The sequence below is a fragment of the Theropithecus gelada genome, chromosome X, assembly GCF_003255815.1.
Source record: "Theropithecus gelada isolate Dixy chromosome X, Tgel_1.0, whole genome shotgun sequence".
NCBI lineage: Eukaryota > Metazoa > Chordata > Mammalia > Primates > Cercopithecidae > Theropithecus > Theropithecus gelada.
This window is the reverse complement of record NC_037689.1, coordinates 128,617,647-128,633,509: the sequence shown is the minus strand read 5'-3', so window position 1 is coordinate 128,633,509 and position 15,863 is coordinate 128,617,647. Positions and strand designations below refer to the sequence as shown.

The 15,863-nt window shown below is 45.3% G+C and overlaps 1 protein-coding gene and 1 long non-coding RNA gene across 3 annotated transcripts in view; one reads left to right on the top strand and one right to left on the bottom strand.

The window, feature by feature from the left end:
* Window positions 1–2,900, bottom strand: part of ARHGAP36 (Rho GTPase activating protein 36) — a 31,489-nt gene extending 28,589 nt beyond the window's left edge. For both annotated transcript variants that reach the window (XM_025372643.1, XM_025372644.1), the window contains exon 1: window positions 2,698–2,900. Coding sequence is in view for 1 of the 2 variants with exons in the window: in XM_025372644.1 (XP_025228429.1) it covers window positions 2,698–2,755 (58 nt within the window). In the remaining variant the exon portion in view is untranslated. The remainder of the gene's footprint in view (window positions 1–2,697) is intronic.
* A 97-nt stretch (window positions 2,901–2,997) lies between these two features.
* Window positions 2,998–15,863, top strand: part of LOC112615776 — a 40,792-nt gene continuing 27,926 nt past the window's right edge. Inside the window, exon 1 of the long non-coding RNA XR_003117466.1 lies at window positions 2,998–3,099. This is a non-coding gene — a long non-coding RNA (uncharacterized LOC112615776). The remainder of the gene's footprint in view (window positions 3,100–15,863) is intronic.

Below are 15,863 nucleotides of genomic sequence, written 5' to 3'. Positions count from 1 at the left end.
CAAAAAAAAAAAATACTGTGACATACCAACTATCTCTTGGGCAAGGGTAATGGGGATGAAGGAACATTTAGATACTGCCCCAATTCTGCCCAGTCAGGTGACAGCTTCCTCCCCCAACCCCATCTCTGATGCCTGAAGACTTCTGAAAGACATTCGAAGGGAGGCACCAAGGCAATTACAGCCCTGCAGAATATCAATAGTTAGCCACAAAGTTACCCTTCACATTGTACAGCATTTCTCAGGGGGAGTGCAATGAAGTGAGCTCTTGCCCAGTCAAAAAACTACCCAAAGATTATTTATTTCAAAGTGATGCCCTGTGACTTAAGTGAGATTATACATGTAAGGAACTGAGCCTAAGGGCCCAGCATTTGGGAAGTGCTTCACATATATCAGCTGCTCTTGTATAAGTAGTAGAGCTGATGTAGGCAGTGGTGTGCTGCAGGGGTATATTGGGGAATAGGTCCCACCAGACTAGAAGTGCAGCAGCAAATATAAGGTCTTAAACTTGAGTTCAAACACCAAATACAGAACGGAGACTCTGAAAAGAACTTGGGTTTACTTAAGGAAAAAGAGTAGCTTTCGTTGAAAGTAATTCAATGTAAATAAAGTCTTTGTGTGAACTGTGTGGCTGTGCATGGGATTTGTGAGCGGTGCATACACGGGTAATGTGAGTATATTAAGCTATGTGTAGAAAGTATGTAGTGCATGTGAAGCGTGTGTGTGTTCATGGCTTTGCACGTGGGCATGCATAGGTGTGGTAATGTGTATGTTATGTGTGTGTTTATGACTACGTATGTGTGTACCTTGGGTGTGGTGTAGGCTTCCAAAAGAGGGAAAGTCAGCCATCCAGGACTATATTTATAGGGGCACAGCTGGAAAACCTCTTTTGGCCCAGTCATTGGACATTTATAAGTTGGAGCATGTTCAAAGAAAAGCAGGTAGACATGGGTGAGGGCCTTGAAGCTATGTCACATGTTAAACAGATGACGAAACTGGGGAAGTTTGGCCTAGGTAAGAACAGGGTGAGTTGGGGGTGGGACAATGGAGAGAGCTAGTACTGTTTCCTAGGAAGGAGGACCATGGAAGTCAATGCCAGGGCCAGAAGGTGGAAGCTCCCAGGATATAGATTTGGTTTTTTAGGTTCAGTTTAAGGAAAAGCCTCCTAATTCTAATAGACATTGCTGTTTTCAGATGGGAGTGGGCTTCCTGGTGTAATATGGACTCCCTCCTATGTGGTTATTCATAAAGAAGCCTTCATGTCCTTGATCTCATTGGAGTCACATGACGACCTTCTAGTCCAAGCAAGGGTGAAATGTTTCCCTCACCCCCTTTTTCAGGGTAGACTGTTAGAGCAGTAAGGCCTCAAAAGACATCTTATAAAACTCCCTTATATTTTTGATTCACCAGGATCATATAAACCTTAAAAATATGCAAAAGAAAAAATTAAACTCTGTGTGTATGCAGATCTTTTTCCTTCTCAGAGATCTTGTTGCTGGCCCGAGGCTGTACTTGAACTGGCTAAGCATGCCGTAGTCTTTTAGCAGGAGGTCAGACTCCTAGGATGGTTCTCAGTAGGGTGTTGGGGCTGGCAAGAACTAAAAACAGGTCTCTGCTGAATTAAGTTGCTGAGGCCCCTCCTCTCCCTGACTTCCCTCCCCCGCCTGTCAGGGGGCAGAGGAAAGAGGAGACAACCCCAGGTTTGGTCTATGGCTGGTGCCCAATGACGCACTCTCACCAATATAGATTTTGGAGGTGGAGACTATGGAAAAACAGGTGGCTGTGGGGGCAGGTGGCAGCCTGAAGGAGGTGGGGCTTATCAAGGGGGAGTGAAGGACAGTATGGGTGGGGGTCCTGGGGTATGTCAAAAAGAAAATATCAGTCTCCTGAAACTTTAAGGACGAAAATGTAATCAGTTGTCAAAATGTACTTTGTAGAAGCAGTTCCAGAAAAGGGGTGAAATGTGACCCACATAATGCCGGTGCTGTGATATTTGCACACTGTGTCCTTAATTCCACAGAAATAGGGAAACCAAGCATTGATCTCAAGTACCCAAAGAAAGACCCCGACTAAAGACCCTAAGGATCCACTACTGGGCAGTCTGGGGCAGTGGGCAGCTGGCAGATCCTAACCTGACCCATGTATGCTGCCAACCTGTTGGGTAACCTTAGGCAGGCTTTTCCTATCTTCAGTGTCATCATCTCTTAAATGAAGGGGTTAAATTCGAAGACTTTAAGGGGTCCATTGCTGATATTCTGTGTTTGAGATTGAGACAAGGGGACAAGCTTCAAGGCAAAATGAACCCCGCCTCCTTCAGGGTCCCTGGGGCCTGGCTTGCCCTGTCAGGGACATTCATCCTTGGGCCTTTGGGGTCCTTGAGTTGTGGGACGCTGCTCCTGCGCGTCTGGCCCCAAGGCTCTGGCTGTCCCTGCGGGCGGCTGAGCCAACGACTCCGCCCACGCGCTCGTCCCGCGTACCGCCGAGCCATTAGCGCGATTGCTCGCGGTTCCCGGCAAAGCTGGTGATTTATGCGGGGCCTCGACGGGGCAGTCCCTTGAGCCAGGAACAATTAGCTAAAAGCCAGCAGGAAGGGAGGCAAGGGGGCGACCAGCCAAGCCCCAGGGCGCCCAGCCGGGGCTGCAGCCGCCGGCCGCCCCCGGCCGAGCACCCCAGCCCCCCGACTCGGTGGGCCCAACTCACCACGGCGGGGGCGGGGCTCAAAGGCCGAGGCGAAAAGGCAGTCCAGTATCCACGCCATGACCCGCGCTGAGTGCCCAGCAGCTCGCAGTTAACCTTTGCGTCGTCCCCCGCACTGGCCGCCCTAAGTAGCCCCCGGTGACCACGCCCTGAGCCGCACCCTGCACCCAGCTAAGAGTGTCTCGGTCACCGGACACCTCGAGCATGTCACGAAGGGGGCAGGGCCTCAGGGGAACCCCCCCCCTCCTGCCAGAAGAGAGGCCGCTGGTCCCGCAGCCCCTTGCCCCACGCGAAGGGAGGCCGAGACACACAGCTCCTGTCCGGGGAAGCTCTGACTCTGAGGGCGGGACCTTGCACCTACCCCAGGGAGCCCAGAGCCTGAGGGGAGACGCTATCTCAGCCCTGGTGAGCCCCAAATCTGAGAGGGAGGGAAGGTCCCTGTCCCCCACCCCCTCCCCAGGAGCCCTTGATTGGGCACATAAAAGCAGGCCTGTCCCCAAAGGCTGGAATTTGAAGGCGAGGTAGCGCACCTGTCCCAGGGAGCCTCAGATCTGAGGACGAGACTGTATCCCAAGCTCTAGAAAACTCCACGATTTAGCCGAGCGTCATCTCAGCCCTCAAGAGGCCTAGTCTAAGCGGGAAGCAGTGTGTCCCCCAGGATCCCTGAATCTAAAGGGGAGTTGATGTCTCAGCCCTTAGGGACCCTCCCACCCCCACCCTTAACCCCTCTCTTAGGGCAGGCATCACCTCAGCCCCGAGTAGCTCCAAGTCTGATTTAAATCACTGCTCTGTTCTAGAGGACCAAGAATGTGAGTAGGAAAAATGATTTTGCCGCCTCCCCCAAGAAGCCCCATATCTGAGAGTAATCTTACTTCCCTTGTCCTGGGAATTCTGCAGGGAAGAGGGAGATGCTCTCCTGCCTGGGAACATTTGTATTGAGGGGGTTGATCATCAACTGAGATAAAAGAACCTAGTGTCAAGTATGTACAAATATGGGTACCCCCCACTTGCTGCCAACTTACAGATTCCACTGACAATGCTTTTGCTCAGGGCACTGATATGGGAGGGGGACCAACATTTATTTTTAGAAAGAATTTGATATTTGATATTTCAACGGGGGGTGGTACTGTGTTGGATTTTCTTACACTTCTTTTATGGCTTTGTATTTTTACATTTTAAATACATATGGGAGCACATGCCACAATGGGTTCAGTGTTTGGGGCCTCTGGTGGTGGTAAAAACAGCCCTGCCCCCCAAATCCTGGGGTGGAAGCAGCCACCAGAGATGGACCACATTGGGCAGGAAGGGCGTCTAACCGAAATTTCCTTTTTACTTCAAGCCCAGGGGCCCAAATTAATTTCTCTCCCAATTCGCCATTGGTAGCTGTACAGACATGACTCTGTGCCTTGTTTTTCTCCACTGGGAGAACGGGGCTCTGTTGATCAAAATGCTAGTGAGGAGGTAGAAAGAAATATGGAAAATCTTCTTCCAACATCTCGATTGCAGGCCAGAGGAGTGGAAGCCTTAATCATGGGATCCGTTGGGGAGAGCAGTTATTATATTTGCTTTGCTAACCACTGATATTAGCATTAACGCGGCAAAAGGGGTGCATAAAATGGAAAAATTGCCCATACTTTGCCATACAATTCTTAGCAAAGCAGAGCTATCTTCAGAGTTTAAAGGTCTTCCACTCATTTTCCTTCCTTTCTGGGAAACATGGTACCTCTCTGCCTTTGTACCAATTTCTAAATCATTTCCAATTTTCTCTGTTTTCTAAAAGCAATCACAGACAACAAACACTCACCAGACCTGCTCTTTTACCAATTTCTGCTTTACAAATACTTAGTCATCCAAGCCAAACAAGCCTGACATCTAGAAATGTCCAGTTTCAGGCCCTGGATATTGAAATCTCAGCCTTACCTCTTCCCATGAGCTTATCCAGCACCAGCTTTTGAAAGGGCCTCAATGGGTTCCTTTTTTTCCCAACTGAATGAGCTTTTTTTGGGCTCCCTCATGGCACAAAATCTGCCTGCCTGGTCCAATCCAAGAGTCCTTGGAAACTGAAATTGCTCTGCTTCCAGGGCAGCTCTACATGAGGTACAAACCCATGACAGCTGTCCTTCTTTGTTGCCTTTTCCTCAAGAGGTGCAATGTGGTAAAGGAACAAAGCTACAGAAACTCACGAACCTAGATTGGAAGCTCAATTCTGCTATGTTCTAGCCATGTAATCTTGGGAGGGTTATTTAATCTCGCTGAAGCTTAGTTTCCTCACCTGTAAAATGGGTATATTAATAGCTATGGAAAAAGCTCCAGGTGGACCAAAGCATCTACTCTTTTGGGAAAAAAGAGAAGAGAAAATACAGAGGTCAGAAATGCTTAAAAAATTGATTTAGTAACTAAGTTAGCAATTTTGCCCTGTCCCTTTTCTTTGACCTGCCTACTCTGCCACTTAATTACTTAGTGTTACATTCCCTTTGAAAATCTTTATCCTTAACTAAATATCCTGGGGTAGAAGGACATAATAGACATAATAAGGAAATGCATTCATCCATCAATCCATTAATTCACACAACAAATATTTATCAAATGTCCTCTAGGTGCCAGATATTGAGCTATGCAAATAATGTTGATTCACTCAATGAATTATTATGCAATTATTTTTAAGTGTATAATTTAGAAGCTTATATGATAATCTGAAAATACACATATGATACTTTTAAATGAAAAAAAGGCAGGATGCAAAATGTGTGCACACTGTAATATAAACAGCACAAATAAATAATAAACCTATATACAGAATAAAAGGCTAAAAGGAAACACACCAGAATCTGAGTCGTGATTGTATTTAGGTAATGCAATTATGGGCAATTTTTAACTGTTTTATTATTTTCATATCTTAGTATTCTCCAGTTTTTCTTTAATAAACATATATTATTTTCTGGAGTTAGAAAATCCTACTTAGAAAAAAATCTACAACTTTGTCTCTGCTGAATAAAGGACTAGGCTAGACAGGGGAATGGCGAGGGCCTTTAGGTTGGGGTTGTGCCAGTGGCACAGGGCACTTGGGCTGGCTTTGGTGACCCAGAAAAGGCTGAGAAAGTTGGCCTGTGAGTAAAATGCAGAATTCCCTTCCTGTGCAGGAGCACGTAACAAGTTATGACTCCTCCTTTCTGAGGACGTAGGAGTTCTTAGTGCCCCCATTGAGCAGCCAGGAACCTGCTAGCTTGGACCTGTAATCCCTCATCCCACGGTATATGCTCACAAGGGACACATAGGACATCTTTGTCCTCACTCTGACAGTCCAAGACCTACAGCTTGACAGTTTGCTGCTGCTTAAGCGTCTTCTATTGTAATTCCAATTAAAAGCCAAGCATCCTGCTCCTAGCTTGGGTCATTGTCTTCCCAGAGGTCTTTAGCCACAATGATGAAGTGAATCTGGGGGTTTGCTGACTTTTAGAAGATAGGCTTCAGACCTTCTTAACTTTTTTCCTGAAGCCCAAAAGTGCTTGACACCAGGGCATATAATTGCTACTTAAATGGGACTGTAGGAATTAAAGGCCCTTAAACCTTGTCGTGGATCAGTGTTTCCCAAAGTACAATCCATTGGACCAGATGCATCAGAATCACTTGGAATGTCATATAACAATGCAGATTCCCTGCTCCCACTCCAGTCCTACTAAACAAGAATTTCTGGGCATGGAGACTAGAAAATAGTACTTTTAACAGACCCTTCATGGGGGTTTTATGCCCATTAAAGCTAGAGAAACTCTAATGTAGAAGAAAGAAGTCTTTCCCTGCAAACCCTCCCATTGCACCGTAGCTACAGGGAACACTGCGGCACCCTAGCCACAAGAAACACTGGGGCAACCAAATGGGGAAACTGGTCACTTTAACCCCACTCTACTTCTTTTGGGTGCATGGGGAAATACGTAGCATGGAAAATTGACCAAACCTTGAAACATGACTCCTCACAGGGCCTAGGTGTGTTCAAAATGAGCATACTCCATACAAGTCATTCATTTGGATTTTCTAAGAATCCTTGTGTATATGTCTACATAGCACTTCCCAGTCAGGTTATTTCATTTGAACTTTCTACTTGTTGGGTTCCTTGCATCAGGCAAGAGAGCACAGTGGAAAGGGCAGTTAAAATACCAAGAGTGAGGCTGGACTTACTGGCTGACTGGCTGGGTGAATGTGTGTCTGCTTCCCAACATGAGCCTCAGGCTCCTCCTCTATGAAGTGGGAATCTCAGTCCTGCCGCCCACCTCCCTCTACAGCAGGCTTGTCCAAGCCATGACCCACAGGCCACATGCAACCCAGGACAGCTTTGGATGCGGCCCAACACAAATGTGTAAACTTTCTTAAAACATTATAAGATTCTTTTGCCATTTGTTTTACCTTATCAGCTATCATTAGTGTTAGTGTATTTTATGTATGGCCCAACATTTCTCCCAAAGTGGCCCAGGGAAGCCAAAAACTTGGACACCCCTGCTCTACAGATTGTTAGGAAGGTCTCTGCATTTTCAGGAATGAGATAACAAAGTACTTATCTCTGGGCCCATGAAGGGAATTGGCAGATCAGCACCCTGCCCCCCAGCATGTCCTTTTGAGAAGCCCTATCAGAAGGTCCACACAGAGCGCACAGGGATCATATTTGTTCTCTAAAAGGGACTCCAAGCCCCAGGACCTCAAGACCCTGCCTCCCTGGTTTTCTATTTGTGAAAGACTTAACTGGGCAAATGGTAAACGTGTCAGTTAAATCACGGGTGCTTCGGGGGACCGCTTTGAACCTCAGAAGGGCCTCAATTTCCTCATTTCTCAAATGGGGTTATACAGAGAAATCTTGAAGTTCCTTTCTAGCTACTTAACAGCATTTCTAGGGGTACACTCCTTCCGCAGCACTTTTTTCCCATAGCTCTATTAATTCTAAACATGTTCATATCACTGAAACCTGACAAAGTCCTGGCACCACCTTTGTGAGGTAGATATGGGAGAGAATTATTCCCATTTTCTTAGATTTAGAAAAGTGAGGCAAAGTAAGTGACTATCCCAAAGTCACCCAGGGGAGAAGAGATGAGCTGAGACCAGCCTCCACATCTCTCGCCCCCTGCCCATTCTTTTTCGGTACTCCTTGCTAGATCCCAGGAGCTGTCTGTCAGTGTGCTGACACCACTCAGGAAAATGCAAGTTTCATCCTGACACCAGAAAGACAGAGCAACGATTACGCTTCAGTCCCCAAGGAGGCAGAGAAATTGCTTTTAGTTGACAAGTGCATCTCCCACACACATACCCCTCTGGTTGAATGAAAAGATAAAATCAAGTTAAAAATCCCAAATGCTCACTTAATTTTGTAAAGTATTTTGCTCTTTGAGCTAGGGGTAGGCAGGATGAGAGAATTTTCCAACTCCAGAAGTCTCGACCGGGTGGGGTAGGGAGAATGGTGGGAACTAAGGGGGGCACAGAAAAAAAAAAAGTCAGAAAGAACAAAAAGCATGGGGAGGTTTTCTTTTAGTTTTGTGCCATAATCAATAAGAAAATGGAGTTATCTGAAAAAAGAACTAGAAAAAACTCAAGTGTGTGCTTATGCCTTTGAAAAACTACAAGACATGCAAGCCACTGACATTTCCGTTCTAGATGAAAATTCTATGGCTTTCGATAACAAGAGTTTAGGGGCTCAGCAGGGGGACCGTCCACTTCTATGTGTTGCCATAGACTCCTGGGCTTTACTACCTCTGAAGGTCATCCCTGCAAAGCACTTGCCTTTATATATTTAAGTGTATCAGCTCCCGACGTACTCTCATATGTATTTTCAATCTGAATTGCATACAGCTTTGGGAGGTTGGCAGGACAGAGATTAGCACAACCCTCATTTTATAGAGGAAGAAACTGAAGTTTGAGGAAGGGGAGTGACTTGCCTAAAGTCACTGCTTTTTTTGTTTGTTTGGAACCTGTTCTTGAACCACTTTTGTGCTTCCTTCTTTTGTGCAGGGCTCCCTCTCACACTACCCATATCCAGCCTAAAATCTGGCCTTAGATCTTATATGTCTCTTGACCCCTCCCTTGGACTCCAAAACTTGGAGACTTTCACCTTGCAGAGAATTCCAAAGCCCTTAGAAAGCCTGAGAATCTCCCCAGCTAAGAACATTTTATTCTTAGTAGTGAAATGTCATGATATCTGCAACATATTTTCAAATGTGTGTGTGTGTGTGTGTATATATTTATTTATTTATATTCATATTATATAGATAAATATATATATTATATAGATAGAGAATTTATTGTGCATATATATATACACACACAAGTATTTATTGTGCTGTTCTTTCAAATTTACCATATGTTTAAAAGTCTGAAAATACAAAGTTAAGGGGAATCTCCTCCCAGGCAGCCACCCCACCGGTTTACTCTAAAATCTGAGAGTTAGTGGTACATCCCTCCCACGGTGCTCTACCTCAGGACTCTATCAGGATGACCTGGGCCCAAACACAGAACTAGCTCTGCAGGAGGGGAAGGCTACACCTGTGAGTGGTTGTGATGTCTTAGATGGAGCTTGGGTGCTGGTAAGTGGCTGCCTGTACTGCATTGGAGTTTAGAGTGAAGGATTTGATGGCCAAGCAGCTTAAATTAGAGACCGAGAGGAGTCCTTAAACAAATTCTAATTAGAGCTGGCAATTTTCAAAAAATAATGTTTTCTTTAATTTCAAAACTTGCTTATCAGGATTGAAAGTGCCATTAGAGATAATCTAGTCCAACCTCCTCTCATCACGGGGGCCGGTGGGAAGGAGGCACTGAGATCCAGAAAGGGAAAATGACTTACCCAACATCGCCTAGCAAGTTAGTGGCTGAAAAGGGACTAAAAGCCAGGTGTCCAGCATCCTAGTCCAGGGCTCGGTCCATTACATCACACTGTTATCCCACTTTGGCTTCCTGGGTTCTTGAAAGGTCATCTGCCCACCCCAGGGCTTGCTTTCTTCAGACCAGCGTGGCACTTGGGGGATTTGCAGTCAGCGACAGTCCCTGCTGCTGGGATCTGAGCCAGGCGCCTGAAGATGGCACCTGTCACATCCCATTGGAATGAATTACCTCCCTCTGAAACTGAGAGGGCCAGGCGGAATCTGGGAGCGGCACCTTGAGAGCAGAGTCAGTCCTGGCCCGCACGGCTAGTGTGCCATGGACATTCAAGGCAGAGAAGGTCATGGAAAATATCCTGAGCACTGTTTGCTGGGGAGCTTTCCACCTCTCTTGGACCCCAAGTGATTTATTGATTATTTTAGGGACAACCACTCTGGTTTATTGGTTTAACTGCCATTTCTCGTGAGGGGGCGGGGTGGGGGGGGGCTGCCTGCCCGCTGCGTCCCCTGGTCTGTCTACTCACAGGATTGGTTCATGGGACAGCTTAGATGGACCCTCGTGAGCCTGTCGGGATTAATGGCATTTGACTGTAGATCATGAGAAATCTCATCAGTTGCTGTGGGTGGAGGTGGATGGAGCAAGCAGGAAGAGGGCAGAGGAGAAGAAGGATGATGAGCAATAGCGGGAGGGAACAAAAAGGAGGAGGGAGAAGGGGGAGAGGAACGTGCAATAAAGGAATTCTCTTGTACAACAACCACTGACATTTCTGAGCCTGTAGCTTCCTCACTTTTAATCATTCCCTTCATTAAGTGCCATTTGTCAATGCAAATAGGTCTTTCTCCATTATAACTCAATCTTGGGACAACCCACGCCTTAAACAAAGATGCAAGGCTAGCTCCAGAGCCCTAGATTTCCCTAACTAAGGGGTTGTTTGCCCTTCCCTCCCTGCATTCCTCCATCCCAGGCACCATAAGAACACCAAAATTGGCCCTAGGACAAAAGATACCAAGGACTGACTTTATCTTCTGAGCTACTTTGGGTCTGGGCCCCGCCCAAGGACCCCCTCTTCTGACTTCTGTGGCCCAACACCCTCTCCTGCTATCAAGCACCAGGGCTTATAACTGTCCTGCTGTTCTACCCTTCAGATCCCAGGAGAGTTATGAGACTGAAAACTAAGCGGTAAGGCAGGAATGTGCCATCAGAGATGCATCTGCCTAGGACCAGAGAGCAGCCATGCTGGAGAAACACTCCTGCCATCCACGCAAGACAGCTCCTACCCCCTCCATATTTGCACACACACACACAGCCCCTCTCAATACTGTTACGAATGTTTTTTTGGAGGCCTACTCCAAGGGGACACATCTCTGTCCTATTTTTATTTTCATTCTTTGCACAATGCTACATTGTAAGTCTCTATTTATTGAAACTCACTCTTCCCTTGGCTCTGAGGACACTGTGCTATACTGGTGTTCTTATCTCTGATTTCTCCTTCTAGCTCTGCATTCTCCTTTGGTACCCTAAATGGGAGCATTGCTCAGGTCCTGTCCTCAATGCTCTATTCTTATGTGGAGGGGCTCATCTACTCTGATGGCCCTTATCTTTCTGGATCACTCACAATACCTAAAATAGTGTCCTCCATATAGTAGACACTTAAGTAATGTTTACCTAATTGATTAACATTTGTTAATTGCACAATGCCTGGTACACTTCAAATGTTCTGTAAAGACTATTATGGGAGATCTTACAGTTTACAAGCATTTCCTGTGTATTTGCCTGTCTTCATCCTCATCATAACCCTGTGAGGATGATTTTTTCTTATTCTCATTTTTATAGATGAGAGAAGAGGAGGGAGCTAATGTTTGTTTTCTGCCTAGTGCTTTATACACATTTTAATTTAATTTTCACAACCGCACTGTGAAGTAGGTGTTCTTAGCCACATTATACAGATGGGAAAACTGAAGCTCAGAAAGGAATTCAAGATCACAAGGAGCATATAATTTGTCTCCTCTGCTATTTCACTGTTCTGTAAATTTGATCATACCAAATTTAGTGAGCAATACTGGGGAGGCATATAAAAGGTATCATACAGTGATATTATAATTATTGTTTACATATAAGTATTTTTTGGTTTGCATTCATATGAAATTTAATGTCACGCATATAAAGAGCTGAAGAGGAAAATAAAACCCTTCTATTTCCAAGCATTCTCTGCTTTCCCCTTGCATATTATAATAAGAAGAACAGATTATTAAATGTTTACTGTGTGCCAGGCATTATGTTTAGCATTTTACATGTGTGCTTTCATTTAATTCTCACCACAACACTATGAGGTAGGGGCTATTATTTTATCTCAATTTATACATAAGGTGATTGTGCCCCATAGGAGTTAAGTAACTGGTTCAATGACCCCTAGTTAGTTTCTGAGGTAATTGAAATTTTAAGTCAGGTTGGTCTGACTCCAAAGTGAACATTCTTTTAATGATAGCAGGCTGCCTTTCTAAGATGATAGGGAAACCAAGTTTCAGAGAGATTGTAATGTCAGGTCTCCTGCCTCTACATTTTTTTCCACTTTGCTTCAGCTGCTAGCATCTCTTTGTTGAAGGGACTGCTTTTATTGTCAATAATCTTTCTATGTCTGTGGTCTGTCTCCTCAACCACATTGTCAGCTCTGCCAAACCTCTTTAGATCCCCCACAGAGGGTTCTCACTAAATACTTGTCAATTGATAAGCACGGGGCTCTCTTCGGTTGAGAGAATTATTAATAACCATCAGACTTTGACAAAGCCCTTCTCATCTCCAAAGGAGTTGAGCCCTTGGAGCTTAGGAGATGTATCAATTCCTCGCTTTGCTGCAGCTTGAAGTCAGGAGCCCACACTGCCCGCCTCCGCACAGCATCCATTCTCCAGGGAGCCTCTATAGCGTCAGAATCATTTCACCGAAGGCTAAATTATGTGTGTGACTCTGGGAGAACGAGGTCTCCGTAAAGGGGGAGAAGAATGTGGGCTGTGGTTCTGAATGCAGATGGACCCTGGGGATGTTTCGCACCATCCGAGATGATGTGTCAACCTCTAGCAGTGGCACTCCATAGAACAAGCTTTAAAGAGTGATCATTACTGTTATTATTGGGACTATTAATAATATTTCTTACATTTGTACTGTGAACTCCCATTTACGCAAAAGGCTCCTGCACAAGAATTCATTATTTTTCGTTTGTGCTGGCCTTCCACAAAACCTTTTGCGCTTCAATATTCCCCCAAAGAAATATTCCTCTGTCCAGTTTTTGGGAAAGAGAACCACCCCAGGGAAACAGAAACAGCTGAGACCCTGAGAACGGGAACCTTAGCTGGCTGGGACTAAAGGCCAACAATTGACCCTGCTGAGCAATGAAATATGTTTGGAGCCTGAACACAGATCCCCAATCTCCTTCCTTCTCTTTGGCTGTTCCCGGAGCTGGCAGGACCTCCCACCCCAAGCAGAATCTGTAATTCCTCCCGCAATCAGAATTCACTCTTCCTCATCCCTTCCCCCATCAATGGTCTCAGGGACACTTATGTGGAAGCCACCAATTATCTCTTCCCCTCCTCTAGACCAATTTTCTCATGCATTTGTATGAGTTCACTTAGCATCCTGCAAAGAGACAGGCAGTAGTAATAATCATAGCTAACATTCATGGAGCTTTTACTATAAGGAAGGCACTATAATAAGCACTTTGCATGCATAATTTCTCTTCATCCTCATAATAGTCCTACGAGGAAGGTTTATTTGGATCCCTACTTTAAAGAGGAGGATGTAGTTTCTAGTGAGTAAGCAGCCTGCCCAAGGCCACACAGCTAGCTAATGCAGAGCCAGGATTCAAAGCCAGATCTATGAACCCCTCCAGTATACTGTCTTTTAGTATCGGCTTCCATTTCTTGGATAAAAACAGTGGGACCCAGAGATTGGAAGGCCATGTAACATTCAGAGGAAAGAGTCTCAGGAAGTCAGGAAATAGTTTTCCTCCAATTTCTGCCAGTAACAGGCTAGATGAGACTGGGTGAGTCACTAAAATTCCCCTGTTTCTGAATCTGCAAGCAGGGTCCACAGTGTGTGAGATGCAAAAGAGATGAGCCAAGGAAGGTTAATCTCCTCCAAATCTATAGAGTTTAAAAGCACCATGCGAATGCAAAGTGTTCCTTATCATAATCCTTAACATTATTATTCCAGCCTATTCATCTACCAATGAACCTGGGATACAGTGCCTAGCTCTGCCCCTGGATTCTGGTGCCATTTAAGTGCAAAGACAAATGGTCTCAGGGAGTCAGGGGTGATCCATTATCTGGATATGGATTATTTCTCAGGAGTAAATTGTTAGCCCTGTCAGGTGGCTGATGAATTCTCCCATTGCACCTGGGGGCTCATCACTCTGCATGGGACGTGCAGGGAATGCAAGCAGCACAGCAGCTGGAGTCACAGTGTGACTCTGCAGATGGGGTCCTGGGGGCGGGGAACAAGGATGTGTTGGTTAGGTTCCAGGGAGCAGCAAACGACCCCACCCATCCTTGAGTGAAAAGACAGATAATGAACCCCACCCACCCACAGCCTAGCCCAGGGCAGAAAAGGGTAACTCCTTCCCTCTCCTGATGCTTGAAGCATCTTTGGGGAGAACAAAGCACAAAAGAGGCTGACAGATTCATACACAAGGAGGTACTGACAGAGAGATGAGAAGAATGGGCAAGAGAAAGAGAAAGAGAAAAACGAGACATGGAGAAAGACAGGGAAAGAAAATGAATAAAATAAAGGATCACAGAAAAGAGACACATGGAGGAAAAGGAACACAGTTAAAAGAGAAACCCAGAAATAGGAGCTAAGAGGAAAAGAAGAAAGAGTAAGAAGTAGCTGGGTGCGGTGGCTCACGCCTGTAATCCCAGCACTTTGGAAGGCAGAGGTGAGCCCACGAGTTCAAGACCAGCCTGGGCAACATAGCAAGACCCCATCAATAGAATTTTTTCTTTAAATTAACAGGGTGTTTTGGCATGCACCTATAGCTCCAGCTACTCAGGAGAGTGAGGTAAGAGGATCGCTGGAGCCCAGGAGGTCAAGGTTGCAGCGAGCTATGATCATGCCACTGTGCTCCAGCCTGGGTGACAAAGTGAAACCCTGAAAAAAAAAGGAAAAGAAAGAAAAGAAAAGAAAAGAAAAGAAAAGAAAGGAAGAAAGAAAGAAGGGAGGGAGGGAGGAAGGGAGGGAGGGAAAAGAAAAGAAAAGAAGAAAAATAAACAAAAGCAGACTCAGAAATAATCCCCAAAAATGGGAAAAGTTATATAGAGAAAGAAAAAAATAAGAAAAAAGGAAAATATATGGGGAAAGATAAATCTAGAGAGAAAACAAGTAGGGGAAGAGAAAGGGGAAGAAATAAATAAAATACAAAAGAAAAGTATATAGAAAAATATAAAAATAGAACAACCAGAGATAAAGGAACACAGTGAAAGAAAAAAGGATGAGGGAGATAAGAATACTGGGAAAACAATAGGTGAAAAATGTTAAGAAACATAGAAGAGGAGATTGAAGTCTTTAGGAGGACCAGAAATGGTTTTTTTTCTCCCTCCCTCCCACTTTCACTGTTAGCCATTCTTGTGGTATAAAATCAGTCAGACACAGACACACATTCTGAGTCAAATAAGCACATGAAAAATAGCACATCTGGACACAGAGGAGCTGAAAGATTTGAGATGTAGGCAGCGACAGACTCACAGCAGAAAGAGAGAGCCAACCTGAACACAGGATGGGCTCCAGGCAGAAACTGCCAAGGAACTAGATATACCACTGTGAAAGATGACACAAAGGCACCTCAAAAGATGGACATGTGAATAGACAGGTACACAAGCAGACATCCACCAGGGTGGGAGGAGGAGGTTTGGCCTAGCTCCTTTCCTCCTCTCTTCTCTTTGCCTTTGTGAAATACTCTAATAATGGGCATTTACCATTCTGGGTCTCCCGCCCTTGGGATTTTTCTTTAGGCTTCATGAAGGTTGGCAGCAATGTGTTTCATTTAAATAAACTCACTCCTGCTAGGGTCTGTTAGTTACTGTATCTCCCCTCCTGGGAACAGACTTCTCTCACCAGTTTAAATGATCATATCCAAAAGACCCCTTTCAGGCATGAGTGTAAACGGCTGAATATCAGTCCCTTGGCTAAGACAGAGTTGGAGTCTGTCTTGATGCTTACTCCAAGACTAGAACTTTTTCTCCCAGTATGCCATGATCCTCCTTAACTTCACTGGACTTTCCTTTTCACCTCTGCAGTTTGAAGCAGATGAGAAGGGGAGGCTACGCATCAGG